At 42.8% G+C, this 21,353-nt stretch overlaps 1 protein-coding gene across 2 annotated transcripts in view; it reads left to right on the top strand.

The window, feature by feature from the left end:
* The window catches only part of cadm3 (cell adhesion molecule 3), a 146,908-nt gene that overhangs the window by 85,505 nt on the left and 40,050 nt on the right, over nt 1-21,353 (top strand). For both annotated transcript variants that reach the window (XM_061796567.1, XM_061796566.1), the window contains exon 4: nt 19,330-19,482. In XM_061796567.1, coding sequence (XP_061652551.1) covers nt 19,330-19,482 — 153 coding nt within the window. The remainder of the gene's footprint in view (nt 1-19,329; nt 19,483-21,353) is intronic.

Here is a 21,353-nt window from a genome sequence, read left to right as displayed (position 1 = left end):
AGAGCTGATTGGTCGACACAAAGTAGAACAGGTGGACACAACAACCTAATGAGCACACGACAAACATGGAACACAGGAAAACATGGAACAAAACTAAACACAACCCAAACCAAAACACAGACCATGACAATTTTATTACCATCATACCAGAAATTGAACTTTCATATGTAACGCAAAAATAATTTTTGTAGAAAATCCAACTAAATTATGACCTTGTATTTTGTGTCGATTATTCTAGCTGTGGAGCCATGTTCTTGAAAACCTAAAATTTCATTTAAATAAGTTGTTTTCACATTAATCACCATGTAACGCATATGTGAGTAAGTTTGGTATAAAAGCTTAGAAAACGTTGATCTAAGACGGGAATCCACACCAACCCGGCAGACTGAAAATGTAAACTTTTGCTACAAAATACGATATTTGACCAGAAGTGGTTAAAATTATAATATGTTACAAAGTCCAGTAAAAGAGTATTCTAAAATTCTTATATTTTTGTGTAGTTTCAGCACTTAAATGTATTTGATCATCAAACAAATGTAAATATCAGGCGATGATAACCTGAGTAAACATAAAATGCTTTTTTTTAAATGGTGATTTTATTTATTAAGGGGGAAAAAAGTCAAGCTACCTGGCTTTGTGTGAAAAAGGTAAATCATGAATTAACTTTTGCTGATCAAATGTTTCGGTTAATTTTCACTGACCTCGCCCAAGCCTGATAACCTTTAGAACTGTTCAATCAAGAAACCACTTAAATAGAACCTGTTTGGCAAAATCAAGTCAGCCAAATGATCTAAAAAATCTGCCACAAAATGTCATGATCCAAAAATATTGAAGAATAGACGAGAAATAAAGTAATGGACATTTAAGCCATTTCTAAAGCTTAAGGATTCCAGCAAACCGTGGCGAGTGCCTTTATCCTTAAATGGAAGAAATATGGAACAGTGGCGAATCTTCCCAGGAGCGGCCGGCTTACAAAAATTATCCCAAGAGCACAGCGACAACTCATCCAGGAGGCCACAAAGTAACCCAGGACAACATAAAATGAACTGTAGGCCTCCCTTGCCTCAGGTAAGGTCAGTGTTCATAGCACAACAATAAGGAAGAGACTGGTCAAAAATGGGAGAGTTCCTTGCCGAAAACCACTGCTGACTAAAAACAACATAAAGGCTCGTCTTACTTTTGAAAAAAATAAAATAAATAAAAAACATCTGAATGATTCCAGAGACCTATTCTATGGACCGATGAGGCGAAAGTTGGAACTTTTTGGAAGGTGTGTGTCTCGTTACATCTGGCATAAATGTAACACAGCTTTGCAGAAAAAGAACTTCATACCAACAGTCAAACATGGTGGTGGTAGTGTGAGGGTCTGAGGCTGCTTCTTCTTCAGGACCTGGACAACATGCTGTGATTGATGGAAACAGGAATTTTGCTCCTTACCAGAAAATGCTGAAGGAGCCATCAGTTTGTGACCTCAAGCTGAAGCGCACAAGGGTTCCGCAGTAGGACAACGATCCTAAACACACCAGCAAGTCAACTTCTGAATGTCTTTAAAAAAAAATAAAAATGATGGTTTTGGAGTGGTATAGTCAAAGTCCTGACTTGAATCAGATTTAAATGCTGTGGCATGACCTTAAAAAGGCCGTTCATGGTCGAAAACCCTCCAGTGTTGCTCTATTAAAGCCATTCTGCAAGGAAGAGTGGGCCAAAATTTCTCTACAGAGATGTGAAAGACTCATTGCCAATTATAAGTTATAAGGTTTAGGGGGCAATTACCTTTTCACACAGGGTCAGGCAGCTTTAAATATTTATTTTTCCTTAATAAATACAACCACAATTTAAAAACTGCATTTTATGTTTACAGAGGTTATGATATTTACATTTGTTTGATGATCATTCAACATTAAAGCGGGGGAAACTATACAAAACAATAATTTGAGAAAAGGGGCAAATACTTTTTCACGGCACAGTACTTCCATGGTGCAGAAAATTAAGCTTTCATAAGTAACCCAAAACTACTTTTAGTACAAAATCCTGCAAAATTATAGCCTTGTGATTTTAATAGTGTTAGCAGTGGAGCAAAAAACACAAGCTAGCATTTTATTATAAGCAATAAATCCTACTAAATTGTAACCTCATGAGTTGCCTTACTAATTCTCGTAGTAGAACTCCTATGCAAAATGTTATGCTTCATTTTATTGACGTCGTTGCAGAAAAAAATATATTTGGCGAGAAGGAGTGTCACATGTTGCTATAGACTGGAGCAGGCGGAGGCTGAGAGGTTCTGATGAAGTTTATTGAAAAAAGGGGGATGGGGATGGTCCTAGAGCGGTGCTGGCGGGTTGTTGAGACAGAGAACGTGTGGCAGCCGGTGACGAGGACAGGCGGCTGGCTTGGCGGCGTGGTGACAGGAATCCACTTGACGAGGAACACGGAGTGAACACTGAGGACAAGGAGAAACACGGAGGTCAGAAAGATGACGAGGAATAACGTAGCTTACTTGGTAACTGGTGAGCCGATGTACCACAGGAGAAGCTCCAATACTCTGGCAAGGTTTTCCGGGTTCAGGCAGGCTTAAAAGCAGGTGGTAACGAGGGCTGATTGGTGACAGTTGTGTGGCCGAGGAAGGTGCTGGAAAGAGAGACGGGAGGGGAGAGAGCGAGCGAGCGGGTGCAAATCGCCACCCAGGCTCCAACAGTAGAACTGCAGGGCAGCTCATGACAGTACCCCCCTCTCAACAGACGCCTCCAGGCGTCCTGCCAGGCTTTCCCGGTGAGCTGCATAAAAGTCCCTAATAAGCGAGTCGTCCGAAATAAGCTTCCGAGAAATCTAGGAGCGCTCCTCGACCGGAGGGCTAAGAGCGCAGGTGGAGACAAGTTTGAGTAGTGACACATGGAATGAAGGACAAATCTTTAGAGACTGCAGAAATTTCAGTTGGACAGACGTGGGATTGATAATTTTTGTAATAGGGAAAGGACCAATGAAGCGTGGCGTGAGTTTGCAGGATTCCGTTTGGAGTGGTAGGTCATGGGAGGAAAGCCAAATGGTTTGACCCACCTTGTATTCAGGCGTAGGGGAGTGACGAAGGTCCGCAAGCCGTTGGAGTTTGAAAACATGTTGGACAAGGAGGTTAGCAGTTTCAAAGGCAGATGGTAGTTTAGGGAGAGGTACGTAATGGACGTATTTGATCGACAATAGTAAAAATGATAGTGTTACCTTCAGAGGGGGGTAGGCCGGTAAAGAAGTCCAAAGCGATGTGGGACCAAGGGCGGCTCGGGATAGCCAAGGGGCGCAGCAGACCAGCTGGTGGCAGGTGTGAAGACTTCCCTCGGGCACGGACGGAGCAGGCTTGGACAAACTCCCAGGTTTCTTTGGCCGCGCTAGGCCACCAGGCCATGATTTTCCATGTGGCTGCACCAACGAAGCAGGAGGAAGGGAGGATTGTTTTGTGTTCTGCCAGGATGGATGGGGGTGAGTATATGCGGGATAGAGCGTCAGGTTTGCTGTTGCGGGACCCAGGTCGGAAGGAGAGGCTGAAATTAAATTGTCTCACTTTTTCAGAGGATTGTTTTTTCGTCCCCCAACCAGTTCAGGGTGTACACCGCCTCCTGCCCAAAGATAGCTGGGATAGGCTTCAGCACTCCCGTGACCCTTGTGACGAGAAGTGGTTTGGAAAATGGATGGATGTTTTTGTCCCCTGCAGTTTCACCATCCAGCCTTTATTGCCTTCAAACTTTTAAGGAATTGATTTTAAGAGAATACAGTGTATTTAATTGTTAATATAGACACATCTAATCTCTTTATTTTTTATTGATGATAATAGTTACCTGCTGTTGAATTCTGCAGAAACTCTTGAGTTTAATTTTCACACTGCAGCGTAAAGAAGGCATTCTTCTATCTCCCACATGATTTCTATCACATTAGCTGAGTTGTCACTCACATGCAGAATTCTAGTACTGTAAATGACCCTTGGCTGACCGAATCACGTCGCTTAGATATTTTAAGAACAAATTAAGATTAGCTTTCCACCCATCCGCAAAATGCAGTGTGCAACGACGTTGTTCTGTGACATAACTGGTTATGACCTCTATATATTTAAAAGCCTCTAGGCCAGTGCTTTTGAAACATTTTACCCCAATACCATCTCAAAAAGAACTACATAAGTTTGAAGTTTCCTCCATAATGACCAAAATTAAAATTGTCCATGTGACCCTCATATTACACTAATTATTCGATTTAAAATTGTGGAATTTTTTTTTTTCTTTTTCTTCTCATTTTGACCATTTCCTTGAATCATTCAAAGACAAACTTGTCCTAGAGAATTTTGAGCCGCTTGCCAACAAATTTTAAAAACGTATACTAGACAGGCGGCACGGTGGACGACTGGTTACAGCATCTGCCTCACAGTTCTGAGGACCAGGGTTCAATCCCGTTTGCATGTTCTCCCCTTGCCTGCGTGGGTTTTCTCCCACATCCCAAAAACATGCATTAATTGGAGACTCTAAATTGCCCGTAGGTGTGACTGTGAGTGCGAATGGTTGTTTGTTTGTATGTGCCCTGCGATTGGCTGGCAACCAGTTCAGGGTGTACCCCGCCTCCTGCCCGATGATAGCTGGGATAGGCTCCAGCACGCCCGCGACCCTAGTGAGGAGAAGCGGTTCAGAAAATGACTCCTCCTAGAGATTTTATCTGATTGCTACCTAATGGAAACCTTGTATATTAGACAGATAGCCAACAATAGATTTCTGAGAATTCGAGTTTTCAACATTGCACATGAGCGGTGAAATTTAACGACTTACGACAGTAACTGAACTCCACAAAAATCCCGCTTACATAAAGTGGCACGCCACTATCTTTGGAGTTATCGGGCCACCTCTCGCTGCCTCTATGTATACCACTGTTTATATTTTCATGTGCAGCTCACAGGGCCTGTCAGTGGGCATCACAGGCGGCAGTGTGCCTCCGCACCGTTTAACCAACTAATGGCTCCCTGATGCTTTACAAAGCGCCGCTGATGTGGACGCGCTCACCTAGTGGGAGGAGAGAGGCATTCGGCTTAAGCGCTAAAGCATGCTGCGCTTGTAAATCATTCTATTAAATACACACCTCCTCGGGCCTAGAGAAGGTTCGGCCACTTACAGTGTGAAGCATCCTTAAGTGAAACGTGTTGAAATTGAAGGATTGAGACAAATGCGGAAAGGGGGAAGGGAAAAAAAAACACGTATTGATCGACATTGCATCAGTTCTTCTGGCTCTCTGGAGAGTGTATTAGCGGAGGCCGACACCACTGGAAGAAGAACAGACAAAAACACTTTGAAAGTGGATACATGAAAGACTTTCTGTACAGTGTTTCCACTTTTGGAGTGTAAGTGTGTTCTTCTTCAAGTGTCCTTAAAAATAACCCAGTGTGTATTGCAAGACGCCAAGAGACTTCAAAGTTACAAAAGCCAATTTATTTTTTTTTTTCAGGTTAAGTAAGCCAACAAATTTGTCACTATGGGATTCACTAATTGGCCATTTTTTGCCAGCGGCCGCGCAGAATGCAAATCAATCAATACGGCTCCACTTGTTATAGCGAACAAGAGTTTGGTGATTTTGGTTTCAGCCCATATGGACGCATGGATGGATAGACTGACATCATAAAAAGCCAAATATGATAACAAAATGCTAGTTATCTCAACTGTGTCCACCATCATTTGAAAGTGACAAACCTTTGTTCAAATTTTTAAGTTTGTTTTTGGCGACCTTAAAGAGAAATTCTTCCAAAATATACAAATATGCAAAAATACAAAACTGTCGTTGCAGAAATTTTATTGTTCTTATGACATTAACAAACTGATTTTTTAAAAGCCTACAAGGGGTGAAAGGTTTAAAAAAAAAGTACAAAATCATACTAAAAAAATATTCATATATATGTAGACATAACCTGCGATTGGCTGGCAACCAGTTCAGGGTGTACCCCGCCTCCTGCCCGATGATAGCTGGGATAGGCTCCAGCACGCCCGCGACCCCAGTGAGGAGAAGCGGCTCAGAAAATGGATGGATGGATGGATGTAGACATAACACTAAACTATCACTGCTGAAACTTGATTGTTTATTGACTCCAACACTTACATCAACAGATACATTTCAAATTATGCTACAAAGATTGAAAAGCTAAAATATCAAAGAAAAATGTATTAAACCCTACAAAAAATAGCAGTGTTTATGTAGACATGGTACAAAACCAGGGGTGGGCAAACTTTTTGGCTCAGGGGCCACATTGACTTTTAAAATTTGACAGGTTGGCCAAGCCAGAACCAGATGCTTACATATAAAAAATAAACAAAACAAAACTAACAAAGGCATTGTAGTGTTAATACTTCGATTTACTTTTAATGGGAACAGTGTTGTTTTGTTGATCACCTTTTTTTTTTGACAGTGCATCAAAGTCTGGTGTTAGTTTTGTTGTGGCAATTCTCAGAATATATCTGAGGTGTTCATCAGTCAGCTGGGATGTTGTATGTTTTATTGGTGTTCATCACACTAAAAGTCTGTTCACACAAATGTGTAGAGCCAAACACCACCAGCATCCTCTGTGCCATCTTCCGGATTTTGGGAAATTTGGCTGCGCTTCATGAAGCATAAAAGTCATTCAGTTTGAGAGTTGCACTTCTCTTTTAAGACAGTATCAGACTGGAGATCAATCATTTCCATCTGCAGCTCCTGTGGCGCTGTTTCAGGGTCTTGTGTGACTGAATCTTGGATGGCAGTTTGTCAGATAAAGGTGTTTTGCTGAGCCTGCAAGCTAGATTTTTAACCGCTGAGCCGTAGCCATCAGTTCCTGCGTTGATTGGCTGCGAGTATAATCAGCATGCTCGGGAGAAGAGTGATGGCTGATGTTATCTTCCTCAAAACCTCAATGGTTTCTTAACAAATTAGACATACAGCCTTTGACCGGACTTCAGTGAAAAAATATTTAGTCGTCCATTCTATATTAAGCACCACTGTTGCCAGAGTTACCTTGAAAAAGTAACTTAGTTACTTTGCTGATTACTTGATTTAAAAAATAACCAAGTTAGACTTTTTAGTTACTTGCACCAGCTGCCAAGTGGCAGGAATATCACTTATCCACAGTACAAAAAAAAGTAGTCGCTTAACTGTACCCATTACTTGGTAATGTACGCCACACAAGTTACAGTTACATCAACATGAACCAATAACTTAAATATTAGTGTTAAATCGGCAACTCAGTGCAGAATTGACATGACAAACAGTACAGTAAGTACCTAAACATAAACAAGCACACCATTCTCAGTACACTTCTCTAAAGACTCTTAACTGATCGATAGATGGATGCCAATTGTGGTCCATGAAGGCAACTGTGTGTGTGCGTGTGTGTGTGCGTTCATTTGTGCATGCGTGTACGTAAATGTGAAAGTGAGTGTCGGTTTGATATTGGGGGCATACAAACACACGCACACACACACCATTGCTCCCACCATCGTAATTTTGATGCGAAGAGTGACAAAAGGTGCCAAGATTACGCAACTGTTTAACTAGCAAAGCTATGGGTGATTGACGGGGGGGACAAATGTACAAAAAAACATCCATCCATGCATTCTCAACATCACTTATCGTGGTTAGAGTCACGGGGTGTTGGAGCCTATCCCAACTGACTTGGGCCAAAGGCGAACTACACCCTGAACTGGTCGCCAGTCAGTCACAGGGCACATATAGACACAGACAACCATTCGCACTCACATTCACCCCATCACTGAGTGGAAACTGAACCCACGCTGCCCGCACCAAAGTCAGCCGAGTGTACCACTACACCATCAGTGACTACAAAAAACATACCAAAAATATTCACATTTATGTAGACATGACACTAACTGTGCTGAAAGTTGATTGTTTATTGACTCCAACACTTACATTAACAGATACATTTCAAATTATGCTACAAAGATCAAAAAGCCAAAATATTAAATACAAATATACAAAATCATACCAAAAAAAATGCCACATTTATTTAAACATGATACTAAACTGTGTCAGTGCTGAATGAATTAACAGACAAAAAAAAATGCAAATGTCAAAGCAAAGCTCCACCCACTAAAAATCAAAGGAAAATGTAAAAAAATAAAATATCCTGAAAAATAGCCGCTTTCATGTTATATGTATGATTTGCACCCTTTTCCCTCCCAAGCCTACGCATGCTTGTTGCTGGTTTGCAAGTCAGAGCGCAACGAATGGCGTCTTGCGGCACCCTGGGCAAACTTTGCTTCATCTCGCCGCCTTTCATTGATTATGCACACTTGCGAGGTGATGATCATTTTAATTCCGTCTGAAGGTGTGAAGGTGCTGGGGAAGAGAGCCAGACAAGGAGGATTAGGGTGGAAAGGCAGCAATAGAGAAAAAGGGGACAGAGGTGTGCGTTTAACACGTGTTTGATGAGCCACAATCAATCGGCGGCCTTTGAGGGGACGAGTCGGTTTGATGGAGCAAAGCCGCCGGTCACTGAACCAGGATCAGGATGTAGGATGGAAAGGAACAGGAGGAAGCGGTGAAAAGAGGGATGTCCAAAACGAGAGCAACACGGTGGTACCTTTAGTTAAATCCTTCCTGTGAACCACACTCATAACGCAAAACGTTTGTATCTCAAATAACTCTTTCCCCATTGAAATGAATGGAAAATACATTAATTTTAATAAATAAAATGATGCGGCACAGTGGCCGACTGGTTAATGGAAGACTCTAAATTGCCTGTAGGTGTGAATGTGAGTGCGAGTGGATTTGTTTATATGTGCCCTGCGATTGGCTGCCGACCAGTTCAGGGTGTACCCTGCCTCTTGCCCGAAGGATAGCTGTGATAGGCTCCAGCACGCCGTGACCCTAGTGAGGATAAGCGGTACGGAAAATGAATGAATATAGTAATATGACACAATTAAATAGAATGTAACGATTAAACAGTTTGTGCATCATGATTAATTAAATGCAACTCCTTCTGGTGTGTATGACTTGGCCACTGGTGGGCAGGATAATACAGCAATTCAGACAAAAAGAAGATTGAGTTTCACAACAACAGTAAGTGACTCAGTAAGCTGCAGTAATATTAGTCGTTTTACACAGAGGATAAAGAATGTATGCCTATGAGTACTGTTATAGTCTGTCTACATATGTTGCTGCACTGTTTATGTTCAAATCCTTTGCTTAATTAATTTGAACTCGTATTTGAACTCTCAAGGCACCACTGCACAAAAAACTAATAATAGTCTATTTTATACATCAACTCAGTCAATTATTGTTATTTTAACCCAGGGGTGTCAAACTCATTTTTGTCACGGGCCACATTGTAGTTATGACTTCCCTCGGAGGGCCGCTACAACTCTGAACCCATATAAATGAAAGATTACCTCCTATACTGTAATTACATGAATAGCCAGTTTTGAAATCAGAAGCCTATAAAAACATGTTTTTCAACTATTACATTTCTTTTCAAAGGGGGATTGGTAACAAAAAAAAAATGCTCGCAAATATCTCAATGGTATTACACCAGAACACAATGAGCAATTTTGATTTGCTTTCACGGGCCACATAAAATGATGTGGCGGGCCGGATCTGGCCCCCGGGCCACCAGTTTGACTCATGTTTTAACCGTTCTTTGTTTCCACAGATGTCTTATAAGTGTGCTTTTATTTTACAATATTTTTTTTTCTCAAAGAGTCTGCATTAAAGTACTTCAAAACACCGGATGGTCTCTGGAGACAAATCAGTGTGAAATGCTCTAATAAATGGTTTAGCACTAAATGCAAGCATCATTTTGAAACATATTGTACAAAAAGATGCGATTTCTTCATGTCTCCTGCTCAGTTTTTTTCATGACACCCACCAAAGTGTCTCTCACTATTTGTCCAGATTTGAAGCGTGAAAATATTTGCCTTCCTCCTGTGCTTCCTCCTCAAACACAGCAAATTAGACTTTGTGGAGATAGCGGGAGTAAAGGGACTATATGGATGTGCTGAGCCTACACCATACGTGTGTGTGTGTGTGTGTGTGTGTGTGTGTGTGTGTGTGTGTGTGTGTATCAAACTATCTATCTATCTATCTATCTTGTATTATTTATACTCCATGTTTCAAGTTGAAACAGCATGGCAGAGATTGAGGGTTTTCATTCAATATGTCATCCAAGTTATTATGAATTTAAAAAAATACTCGAAAAAAATTAAAATGCTGAAATTTAAAGTCAGCGTTAGTCCAAAATGTTGCTATTAGAGTGAAGGCCTTTCTTCTCTGGGTCTAGTCAGTGTGCATGCACTTTGTCTTATTGAATAGCTGCGCCACTTTTGCAATTCAATTAGCAGCTGAAAAAAGCCTTCTGACTGACCGACTGACTGACACGAGTCCATGTACTCACGCACCATGATGTACTGTGGAAAACATGACATATACTGTACATTTATATTCCTACTGATACAGGCTGTAAAAAATATATATTTTTGTTATTTAAAATGAGACTTACGCCTCTCATTGATGCGTAAGAATAAGCACTGGATTTAGTATAGTGGCCACATTGTTTATGTAATATCTATCGTTAACCTAATAGCATAAAAGTTATTTTTAACGTGCCGTTACCAAATCAATAATAATGAAAAAATACTTGTTGAAATTTTTTTTTCTTGTTTTCCAAAAACATTTAAATATGACTTAGACAACTATGCTACAAAGCTATCACATTGAAAATTTGACTTTGTTGTGAAAATAACATTTACATTCTGTTATTATTTTTTCATTAGAACTTTATCTCATTATATTATATACCGTATTTCTTTACTTTCTTTGTCTTTTTTTCCCCTTTGGTACATATATGTGCATTAGCATTTTATTGATAATTTTGATGAAATCTATATTATAAAGTAGTATTTAGGCCACACTTTAAAGAAAAAAAAATACACTACGAGATTCAAGTCGCATGCTTACGGCAATAAAGTTGTATATTTTTTTTTATTTTTCAATTTTAGATTAAAGTTGTAGTATTATGAGTCCCATATTTTCAAGATAAAAATGTACATTAAGAATTATCCATCCATCCATCCATTTTCTGAGCCGCTTCTCCTCACTAGGGTCGCGGGCGTGCTGGAGCCTATCCCAGCTGTCATCGGGCAGGAGGCGGGGTACACCCTGAACTGGTTGCCAGCCAATCGCAGGGCACATACAAACAAACAACCATTCGCACTCACATTCACACCTACGGGCAATTTAGAGTCTCCAATTATTTTTTAAATTCAAATGGTATTATTTGGGGGTATTTTTGCATATTCAATCTATAGTATTATGAGAATAAATTTTAGATTTTTGAGAATTTGTTTATTTTTCAAGATGTAAATAAAAAATTTTTTAGATTTAAATTGTAATACTTTGAGCGAAAAAAAATATATTTTCTCAAGATAGAAAGCTGTACTTTTCTTGGATTAGATGTTTAGTATTGTGAGAACAAAGAATTCTCTCAAAAATACATGACTCCGTTCTTGTAATCCATCCATCCATCCATCCATTTTCTGAGCCGCTTCTCCTCACTAGGGTCGCGGGCGTGCTGGAGCCTATCCCAGCTATCATCGGGCAGGAGGCGGGGTACACCCTAAACTGGTTGCCAGCCAATCGCAGGGCACATACAAACAAACAACATTGGCACTCACATTCACACCTACGGGCAATTTAGAGTCTCCAATTAATGCATGTTTTTGGGATGTGGGAGGAAACCGGAGTGCCCGGAGAAAACCCACGCAGGCACGGGGAGGACATGCAAAATCCACACAGGCGGGACCGGGGATTGAACCCCACTCCTCAGAACTGTGAGGCTGACGCTCTAACAAGTCGTCCACCGTGCCGCCTCCTTTCTTGTAACATTATGATATTACTCTCTAAAATATACAACTTTTTTCCCAAAAATCTTACCATTTTTGGGGGTCTAAATTATAACTGAACAACCAATGGACCAAAATGATAAATTACTCCTTTATAAATCATGATCACGGCCTTATCTATTGTAATGTCGTTTATGAAAAACTGTTATTACACTTATAGCTGCACATGTGACAATTCGACACAGTTTATTTTGAAAATAGAAAGAAACAAAATAAAAGCCCCGAAATCACAGAAGATGACAAGTGTGTGTGATGTCAGGCGACCAGAGCGGAATTAAAAAGAGTGCAAAGTCCACGGGCACACGCGTGTGTGTGTGTGTGTGTGTGTGTGTGTGTGTGTGTCTGAGGGCTGCTCATGAAGACAAATGTAGTGACCTTGCAGAGTGATAAGGCATGAAGATAGAGTAGTGTTGGATATAATAACCGTGTGTGTCTCAGTGTGTATATGTCAACTACACAAAGTGAAACAGACAAAAGTGCGTCTTCAAATGAAATGTGGATAAAAATTTGTATAAATGTAAAACAAAAAAATGTGAAAAGGAAATGTGATGCTTTGGCTCAGTTTTTTATTTTTTTAAAAATTTTTTTGCATTTCTACTACTAAAAAAAAAAACAGACAGGCTGTGACATTTTTAAATGTCAGCGGTGCTGCAAATAATTTCCCCAAGTAAATCTCAGCGCTCTATCTCGAAAGTTATGGAAACTTCTTCGGCAAAAATATTGTCGGTGACCTTTGATGATGTCATCCTCTGTCAACCAATAGCGTTCTTGCTCAGAGAAATAAGGTTTGGAGAGGATTGGTTAAAAAGTGATACTAGTTAGCCAGGGTGAGAGTGTCAAATTATGGTCTCAAACTATAGTAAGGGGTTTCGTGCCAAGGTTAGAGTTTCAAATTAAGGTTTAAATCAGGGTTCTGGTTTCAAACCAGGGTTAAGGTTTCAAATAAAGGTTAGTGTTTTAAAAAGGGGTTACTAGCCAGGATTTAGGTTTGAAGTTGGTGTTTCATGACAGGATTAGGGTTTCAAATTACAGTCAAGTGTTAAATTAGGGTTTCAAATAAGGGTTGAGGTTTTAAAATAGGGTTAGGGTTTCATGCAAAGATCAAGGATTCAAACAAGGGCTTTGGTTCCAAAGTAGGATTACAGTTTCAAATGAGGGTTTCAAATGAGGGTTTTAAATTAGGACTTCAAATTAGGATTTGAAACCTGGGCTAGGGTACTAAATTACAGTCTCAAACCTGGGTAAGAGTTCTTATTTGGGTTTTAACCATGGGTCAGAATTTCAAATTACAGTCTCAAGACAGGGTTAGGGTTTCAAGTCATAGCTTCAGGCAGGTTTGTGGTTCCAAACAAGGGTTGGGTTTCAAAGTTGGATTTAAAATCAGGGTTAGGGTTCAAATTTAGTGTTTCATGTCAAGTTTGCGTAGAGCCTGGATAGCTGTTGCTTAAGCACCAGACTTTTAATCTGCAGGTCCAGGTTTCAAGTCCCTGTTCAAGTTCCAAGGCGGCACGGTGGACGACTGGTTAGAGCGTCAGCCTCACAGTTCTGAGGACCCGGGTTCAATTCCCGGCCCCGCCTGTGTGGAGTTTGCATGTTCTCCCTGTGCCTGCGTGGGTTTTCTCCGGGCACTCCGGTTTCCTCCCACATCCCAAAAACATGCATTAATTGGAGACTCTAAAATTGCCCGTTGGTGTGACTGTGAGTGCAAATGGTTGTTTGTTTGTTTGTGCCCTGCAATTGGCTGGCAACCAGTTCAGGGTGTACCCCGCCTCCTGCCCGATGACAGCTGGGATAGGCTCCAGCATGCCCGCGACCCTTGTGAGGAGAAGCGGCTCAGAAAATGGATGGATGGATGGATGTCAAGTTTGCAGTTTTGTTTTAACGTTTCATGCAAGATTAGGGTTCAAAAGATTAGGGTTTTAAATTAGAACTTCAAGACATAGTTAGCTTTTCAAAACAATGTTATAGTTTCAAGCCAGGGTTATGGTTTCAAATCATTGTTTCAAGCCATGGTTGGGTTTGTAAATAGGGTTTCAAGGCAGGGTTGAGGTTTCCAATTAGTAAAGGCACATTTTGAGTTCCATTATTTTGTGTGTTTGTTTTAAGTAAGTACTAAAATGTTACTAGTATAATGTTATAGAGGGAAATGCTTATGTTGAACCTTGTAAACATGCATTTATCATATTTATATTTCATCTGGTACAGTTTGGGAATCAGGTGTTCTTTTCTATTGAAATATTTTTTGCGCTGCTACCAGGCGCCAAAACATGACAGACGAGACCAGACGCAAACACGACAACAAAGTAGGACACGCTAGCAGATTATTAGCATGTTAGCTGTGCTGGATTAATTCCCTTTGGCGACATCGCCGTGTGACAAGTGTGACGCCGCTTTGAAAACAACAACAACAAAACGACAAGGGAAAAAAGCGGTGGAATAGTTAAGGCACTGATCCGACTTCTTCTTCCTCTACGTGTCATCTCAGCCCCTCTCAAGCTCTGCTGAGCTAACGCCCCGCCGCCGCCAAATGCTAGCTGCCTGTCACATCAACCGTTGACTGCACGTCAACAAACACGTTGTCACGGCGACGTCAAAGGGAGCTTTCATGTGGAAACCCGACAAACAACAACAGCACTGTTACTGTTTTTTTCTTTACAACCAGGAGGCTTGTGTATCCACGGCCTGGTATTTATGGGAGACAGACAGGCGGCGAGATGGGAAGGGAGGGAGACAGAAAGATACATAAAGACAGGGAGAGAGACAGTTAAATGGGTAGAGAGACAGGCAGACAGACAGATAAACAGGTAGATACAGGAAGGCAGGTTGAGAGAGAGACAGTTGGGCAGAGCGACATGAGAGACTGACATAAAATAATGGAAATAAGGACAATAGAGAGACAGTCGGGTACAAAGGAAGAGAGACAGGCAGAAAGACTGACGGACGAATCCTGTGTATATAGAGACAGACACATACTGTAGGCAAAGAGACAGCTAGTGATAGAGACTGACTGACACAATGTCAAGTTCAGTTTATTTTAATCACAAGTCTCAAAGGGCTTCACAGCACTACAGTTGACAAAGATCGACGACGTCCCCTGATGTAAACCCCCAATCGGGCAAGGAAATACTTAAAAAGTCATTTTGGGAGAAAATAAGAAACCTGGAGAAGGGATCGCAGATGGAGGGATCCCCTTTCAGGATGGCTAGGCTGCAATGGATGTCGAGTGGGCATCTTTTCTCAACTAGTATGGTGCGTTTACAATGTTCTTTAAGACGACATTAGAGTCCATTTAAAAAGATGACGCGCCGCAGGTAGATGCCTTCAGGAAAGCAGTTCTGCCTCAGGACCTGGCCCAGTCGGTTGGAATAGAATCCACAGAATGATGGACATAAGGACAATAGACAGACAGACAGGAAGGCAGGTAGACTAAAAGACAGATCGTCAGAGACAGATAGAGACTAACCGACAGAATGATGGTATGAAGGACAATAGAGAGACATACAAAACAGACAGGGCAAGGACGAGACAGATTTACCTAAAGAGACTGACAGACAGATTTATGGACATACGGACTGTAGAGACAAATGGGAAGCAAGGGAGACAGACAGACAGCTGAGTAACAAAACAAAGTCAGGAAGACCAATTGACAGGTAGTGAGACCAGGAAGGCAGACGGACAGACAGATCGAGAGACAGACAGAGAAAGACGGCCTGACACACAGAATGACAGAGAGAAGGACATGAGAGACACACAGACAGACAGACAGACAGGAAAGTTGGCCAAGTGACAGGAAGACAGAAAGACAGAGGATGGTCAGAAGAAGGACAATAGACAGAAAGGGAGAGAGACAGGCAGACAGATGGACAGACAGGCAGACAAAAACACAGATTGACAGAAACAGCAAGACCGATAGGCGGACAGACGGACAGGCAGAAGAACAGCTTGGGAGACAGACAGACAGACAGCCATCAGTCCGATGACAGCTGGGATAGGCTCCAGCATGCCCGCGATCCTTGTGAGGAGAAGCGGCTCAGAAAATGGATGGATGGATGGATGTCAAGTTTGCAGTTTTTTTTTAACGTTTCATGCAAGATTAGTGTTCAAAAGATTAGGGTTTTAAATTAGAACTTCAAGACATAGTTAGCTTTTCAAAACAATGTTATAGTTTCAAGCCAGGGTTATGGTTTCAAATCATTGTTTCAAGCCATGGTTGGGTTTGTAAATAGGGTTTCAAGGCAGGGTTGAGGTTCACAATTAGTAAAGGCACATTTTGAGTTCCATTATTTTGTGTGTTTGTTTTAAGTAAGTACTAAAATGTTACTAGTATAATGTTATAGAGGGAAATGCTTATGTTGAACCTTGTAAACATGCATTTATCATATTTACATTTCTTCTGGTACAGTTTGGGAATCAGGTGTTCTTTTCTATTGAAATATTTTTTGCGCTGCTACCAGGCGCCAAAACATGACAGACGAGACCAGACGCAAACACGACAACAAAGTAGGACACGCTAGCAGATTATTAGCATGTTAGCTGTGCTGGATTAATTCCATTTGGCGACATCGCCATGTGACAAGTGTGACGCCGCTTTGAAAACAACAACAACGGACTGTAGAGACAAATGGGAAGCAAGGGAGACAGACAGACAGCTGAGTAACAGACAGACAGCTGAGTAACAAAACAAAGTCAGGAAGACCAATTGACAGGTAGTGAGACCAGGAAGGCAGACGGACAGACAGATCGAGAGACAGACAGAGAAAGACGGCCTGACACACAGAATGACAGAGAGAAGGACATGAGAGACACACAGACAGACAGACAGACAGGAAAGTTGGCCAAGTGACAGGAAGACAGAAAGACAGGATGGTCAGAAGAAGGACAATAGACAGAAAGGGAGAGAGACAGGCAGACAGATGGACAGACAGGCAGACAAAAACACAGATTGACAGAAACAGCAAGACCGATAGGCGGACAGACGGACAGGCAGAAGAACAGCTTGGGAGACAGACAGACAGACAGCCATCAGTCCCACGTACAAACATAGGAGGTCATCGCAATCAAGGAATCTGATTTCATACCATTTCATCATCATCTTCCTCGTCATCTTCATCATAATCTGAGGATTTCTCCTTGGTGACGCCCACTTAAGTCACTTCATCTTCATCCTCTTCTTCTTCATCCACCCTTTCTTCCTGTTTTCCTCACTTCCTCTTACATCATTATCGTGCACACACACACACACACACAATCATTAATTCCATATTCCTATTTCACCTCTGCTGTCCTCTTTCGTTCCCCCATCATTTTCTTATCCTCCCCTCCTCCCCCTTTTGTTCCCCATCCCTCCCTTCTGTTTTTCGCACTGTCTCCACAGGCCTTTTCATCTCCATTTTGTAAAGCTCCCCTCTCTCCTTTATTGCGGCAAATAACCAACAGTAGCGCACATAAAAGTAGTACAAAATTAATAACACTACATACAGTGCAGAAGCCTTTACAAAAACTTTGTACCCCCACAGAGTAGGCAACGCACACCCTGCTGCAACGCACCCTAAATAAAACGTCAAAATAGCTAATAAAGACAACGTGTTTTGTCATACGCATTATAGTTATTGTGTATTCATTGTACCAGGTTATGCATCTTTAATCGGGCTCACCCCTAGGGGTGCGCACACTACAGTCTAGGGATCCCTTAAATACAGGACACATTGTGAAAACAAATGAAAAAAAAACACTTATATACAAACAGCCATTACATTGGAAGGCCCTAACGTACAAGAGCATAAGGATCCCTGATATACAGGATGTAGTGTGAAAATATCAAAACTTGGCATAAATGTTTAAAAGGTTCATTAGATTGGATGGCGCTTGTGCACCTCCTTGTGTGCGCGCACCACAGTTTGGTGATATACAGCACAGGTGTTAAACTGGTGGCTCGGGGGCCTGGTCTGGCCCGCCACATCATTTTATGTGGCCAGCGAAAGCAATAATGCTTCATTTCTTGCCAAATATCCAAATTGCAAATTATTTTCTATTGTAATAAGTTGAGATATTGCAAGCATTTTTTTGTCCCCATTTGAAAAGAAATCCATCCAACCATCCATTTTCTGTACCGTAAAAGTTAAAAACATATTTTTATAGGCTTCTGATTTCAAAAGTAGTTATCCATTAATGTGTTGCGTATATGTAATTATAAATGACAATTATGTATTTATATGGGATCCCAGTCATAACGCCCCTCCAAGGGAAGCCATAACTACGATGTGGCCCCAGACAAAAATTAGTTTGACACCCCTGATATACAGGATAGTGTCAAAACATCCCAACTCTGAATATATGTTTAAATTCTCATATTCAAACAACACCCATTACACTGGATGGCTATATCACATACTTTGTCACACATCTGTGATATGCAAGATACATCGAAAACAATAATGACTCAGCACAAATATGACAAACCCACATATACATCCATCCATCCATTTTCTGAGTCGCTTCTCCTCACTAGGGTCGCGGGCGTGCTGGAGCCTATCCCAGCTATCATCAGGCAGGAGGCGGGGTACACCCTGAACTGGTTGCCAGCCAATCGCAGGGCACAAACAAACAAACAACCATTCGCACTCACAGTCACACCCACGGGCAATTTAGATTCTCCAATTAATGCATGTTTTTGGGATGTGGGAGGAAACCGGAGTGCCCGGAGAAAACCCACGCACGGGGAGAGCATGCAAACTCCTCACAGGCGGGGCCGGGGATTGAACCCGGGTCCTCAGAACTGTGAGGCTGACGCCCACACATATACAAAAAGCCAGTAAATCTGAAGGTGCTCAATACCTGGGGAGTGCTCACCAACACAGCGTCCCCATATATGGGATACTGTAAAAAAAAACAACACAATTTAGGATGAATGCTACAACACTCAAATACAAACTACCACTAGACTGGATGGTGGTTATGCACTTCCAGGGGTACACACTCCACATTTAGTGACTCCCTGATAGACAAGATACAGTTTAAAAACATCATGATTGGCATAATTATTAGAAAATGCTCATATGGCAACTATCATTAGAAAGAATTCCACTCACACACCCGTGAGGGTGCGCACCACATTTCGGAAATCCCTGATATACAGGATAGTGTGAAAACATCCCGACTCAGCATAAGTGTTAAAAACACTCATTAGATGGGATGCCGCTTACGCAACCCCGGCGGTGCACCAGAGTTGGATGATGTACAGGATGCAGTGTCAAACTATGATGACTGTGCATAAACGCTCGTATGTGCAAAGAGGGAGAAAAGAGGCGTCCAGCAATTAGAAAACAAAAATCCAGCAAGCCAGACAGCCAGTGTGAATGTAAAATATTAATGAGGTTGGTTGAATGAAATTTCACCGCAATCTGTGGCCTCGTTGTTGCTGTTGTTGTAGCGCTGCGAGACAACCGCATCCAGCTGCACCGCTCCACGCCCACCGAGCTGTCCATCATCATCTCTGAGGTGCAGCTGTCCGACGAGGGCGAGTACACCTGCTCCATCTTCACCATGCCCGTGCGCACCGCCCGTGCCACCGTCACTGTGCTAGGTAAGGCCTGGCTCCCACAAGTCAAAAGTTTGGGGGTTGATTGGGAAAAAATTTATTTGTTTTGAGTGAAAAAGTTGTATACAGTTTTTTTTGTTTTTGGAAAAAAAATAGATTCGAGAGTTTTTTAAAATATTTTAATACAATAAATTAGATAATAAAATGTTATATGATACGATATAATATATTAGCTTCCATCCATTCATTTTCTACCGCTTATCCGAGGTCGGGTCGCGGGGGCAGTAGCTTTAGCAGGGACGCCCAAGACTTCCCTCTCCCCAGCCACTTAATCCAGCTCTTCCGGGGGGATCCCGAGGCGTTCCCAGGCCAGCCGAAAGACGTAGTCTCTCCAGCGTGTCCTGGGTCGTCCCTGGGGTCTCCTCCCGGTGGGACGTGCCCGGAACACCTCACTGGGGAGGCGTCCGGGAGGCATCCGAATCAGATGCCCCAGCCACCTAGAGCAGTGGCTCTACTCTGAGATCCTCCCAGATGACCGAGCTTCTCACCCTATCTCTAAGGGAGAGCCCGGACACCCTGCAGAGGAAACTCATTTCGGCCGCTTGTATCCGGGATCTTGTTCTTTCGGACCCACAGCTCGTGACCATAAGTGAGGGTAGGGTAGTGAGGCTTCGCCTTAGTTCCTTCTTTACCACAACGGACCGATACAAAGTCTGCATCACTGCAGATGCTGCACCGATCCGCCTGTCTATCTCCCGTTCCATTCTTCCCTCACTCGTGAACAACTCCTCCACTTGGGGCAGGATCTCATCCCCGACCTGGAGAGGACACGCAACCCTTTTCCGACTGAGGACCATGGTCTCAGATTTGGAGGTACTGATTCTCTTCCCAGCCGCTTCACACTCGGCTGCGAACTGCTCCAGTGAGAGTTGGAGGTCACGGCTTGATGAAGCCAACAGAACCACATCATCTGTAAAAAGCAGAGATGCAATACTGAGGCCACCAAACCGGACCCTCTCTACGCCTCGGCTGCGCCTTGAAATTCTGTCCATGAAAGTTATGAACAGAATCGGTGACAAGTGGCAGCCTTGGCGGAGTCCAACCCTCACCGGGAACGAGTCCGACTTACTGACTTATATGCGGACCAAACTCTGACTCCGGTCGTACAGGGACCGAACAGCTCGTATCAGGGGGGTTCGGTACCCCATACTCCCGAAGCACCCACCACAGGACCCCCCGAGGGACACGGTCGAACGCCTTCTCCAAGTCCACAAAACACATGTAGACTGGTTGGGCGAACTCCCATGCACCCTCGAGGTCCCTGCCGAGGGTGTAGAGCTGGTCCACTGTTCCACGGCCAGGATGAAAACCACAGTGCTCATCCTGGATCTGAGATTTGACTTCCCGACGGACTCTCCTCTCCAGCACCCCTGAATAGACCTGTCTGTCTCAGGAGTCGCACATGCCAAAAAGGCCTGATAGGAATCCTTCTTCATCTTGAAGGCATCCCTCACCGTTGATATCCACCAACGGGTATGGGGATTGCCGCCACGACAGTGACTGTGGGTCGTGACCGAAAGAACAAGATCCCGGATACAAGCGGCCGAAATGACTTTCCTCCGCAGGGTGTCCGGGCTCTCCCTTAGAGATAGGGTGAGAAGCTCGGCCATCCGGGAGGATCTCAGAGTAGTGCCGCTGCTCCCCCACAGCGAAAAGAGCCAGATGAGGTGGCTGGGGCATCTGATTTGGATGTCTCCCGGACGCCTCCCTGGTGAGGTGTTCCGGGCACGTCCCACCGGGAGGAGACCCTGGGGACGACCCAGGACACGCTGGAGAGACTACGTGTTTCGGCTTACCTGGGAATGCCTCGGGATCCCCCCGGAAGAGCTGGATGAAGTGGCTGGGGAGAGGGAAGT

This window comes from Phyllopteryx taeniolatus, chromosome 14, assembly GCF_024500385.1.
Source record: "Phyllopteryx taeniolatus isolate TA_2022b chromosome 14, UOR_Ptae_1.2, whole genome shotgun sequence".
Lineage (NCBI taxonomy): Eukaryota > Metazoa > Chordata > Actinopteri > Syngnathiformes > Syngnathidae > Phyllopteryx > Phyllopteryx taeniolatus.
Note: the sequence above shows the minus strand (reverse complement) of the source record. Positions and strands in the feature narration are given on the sequence as shown.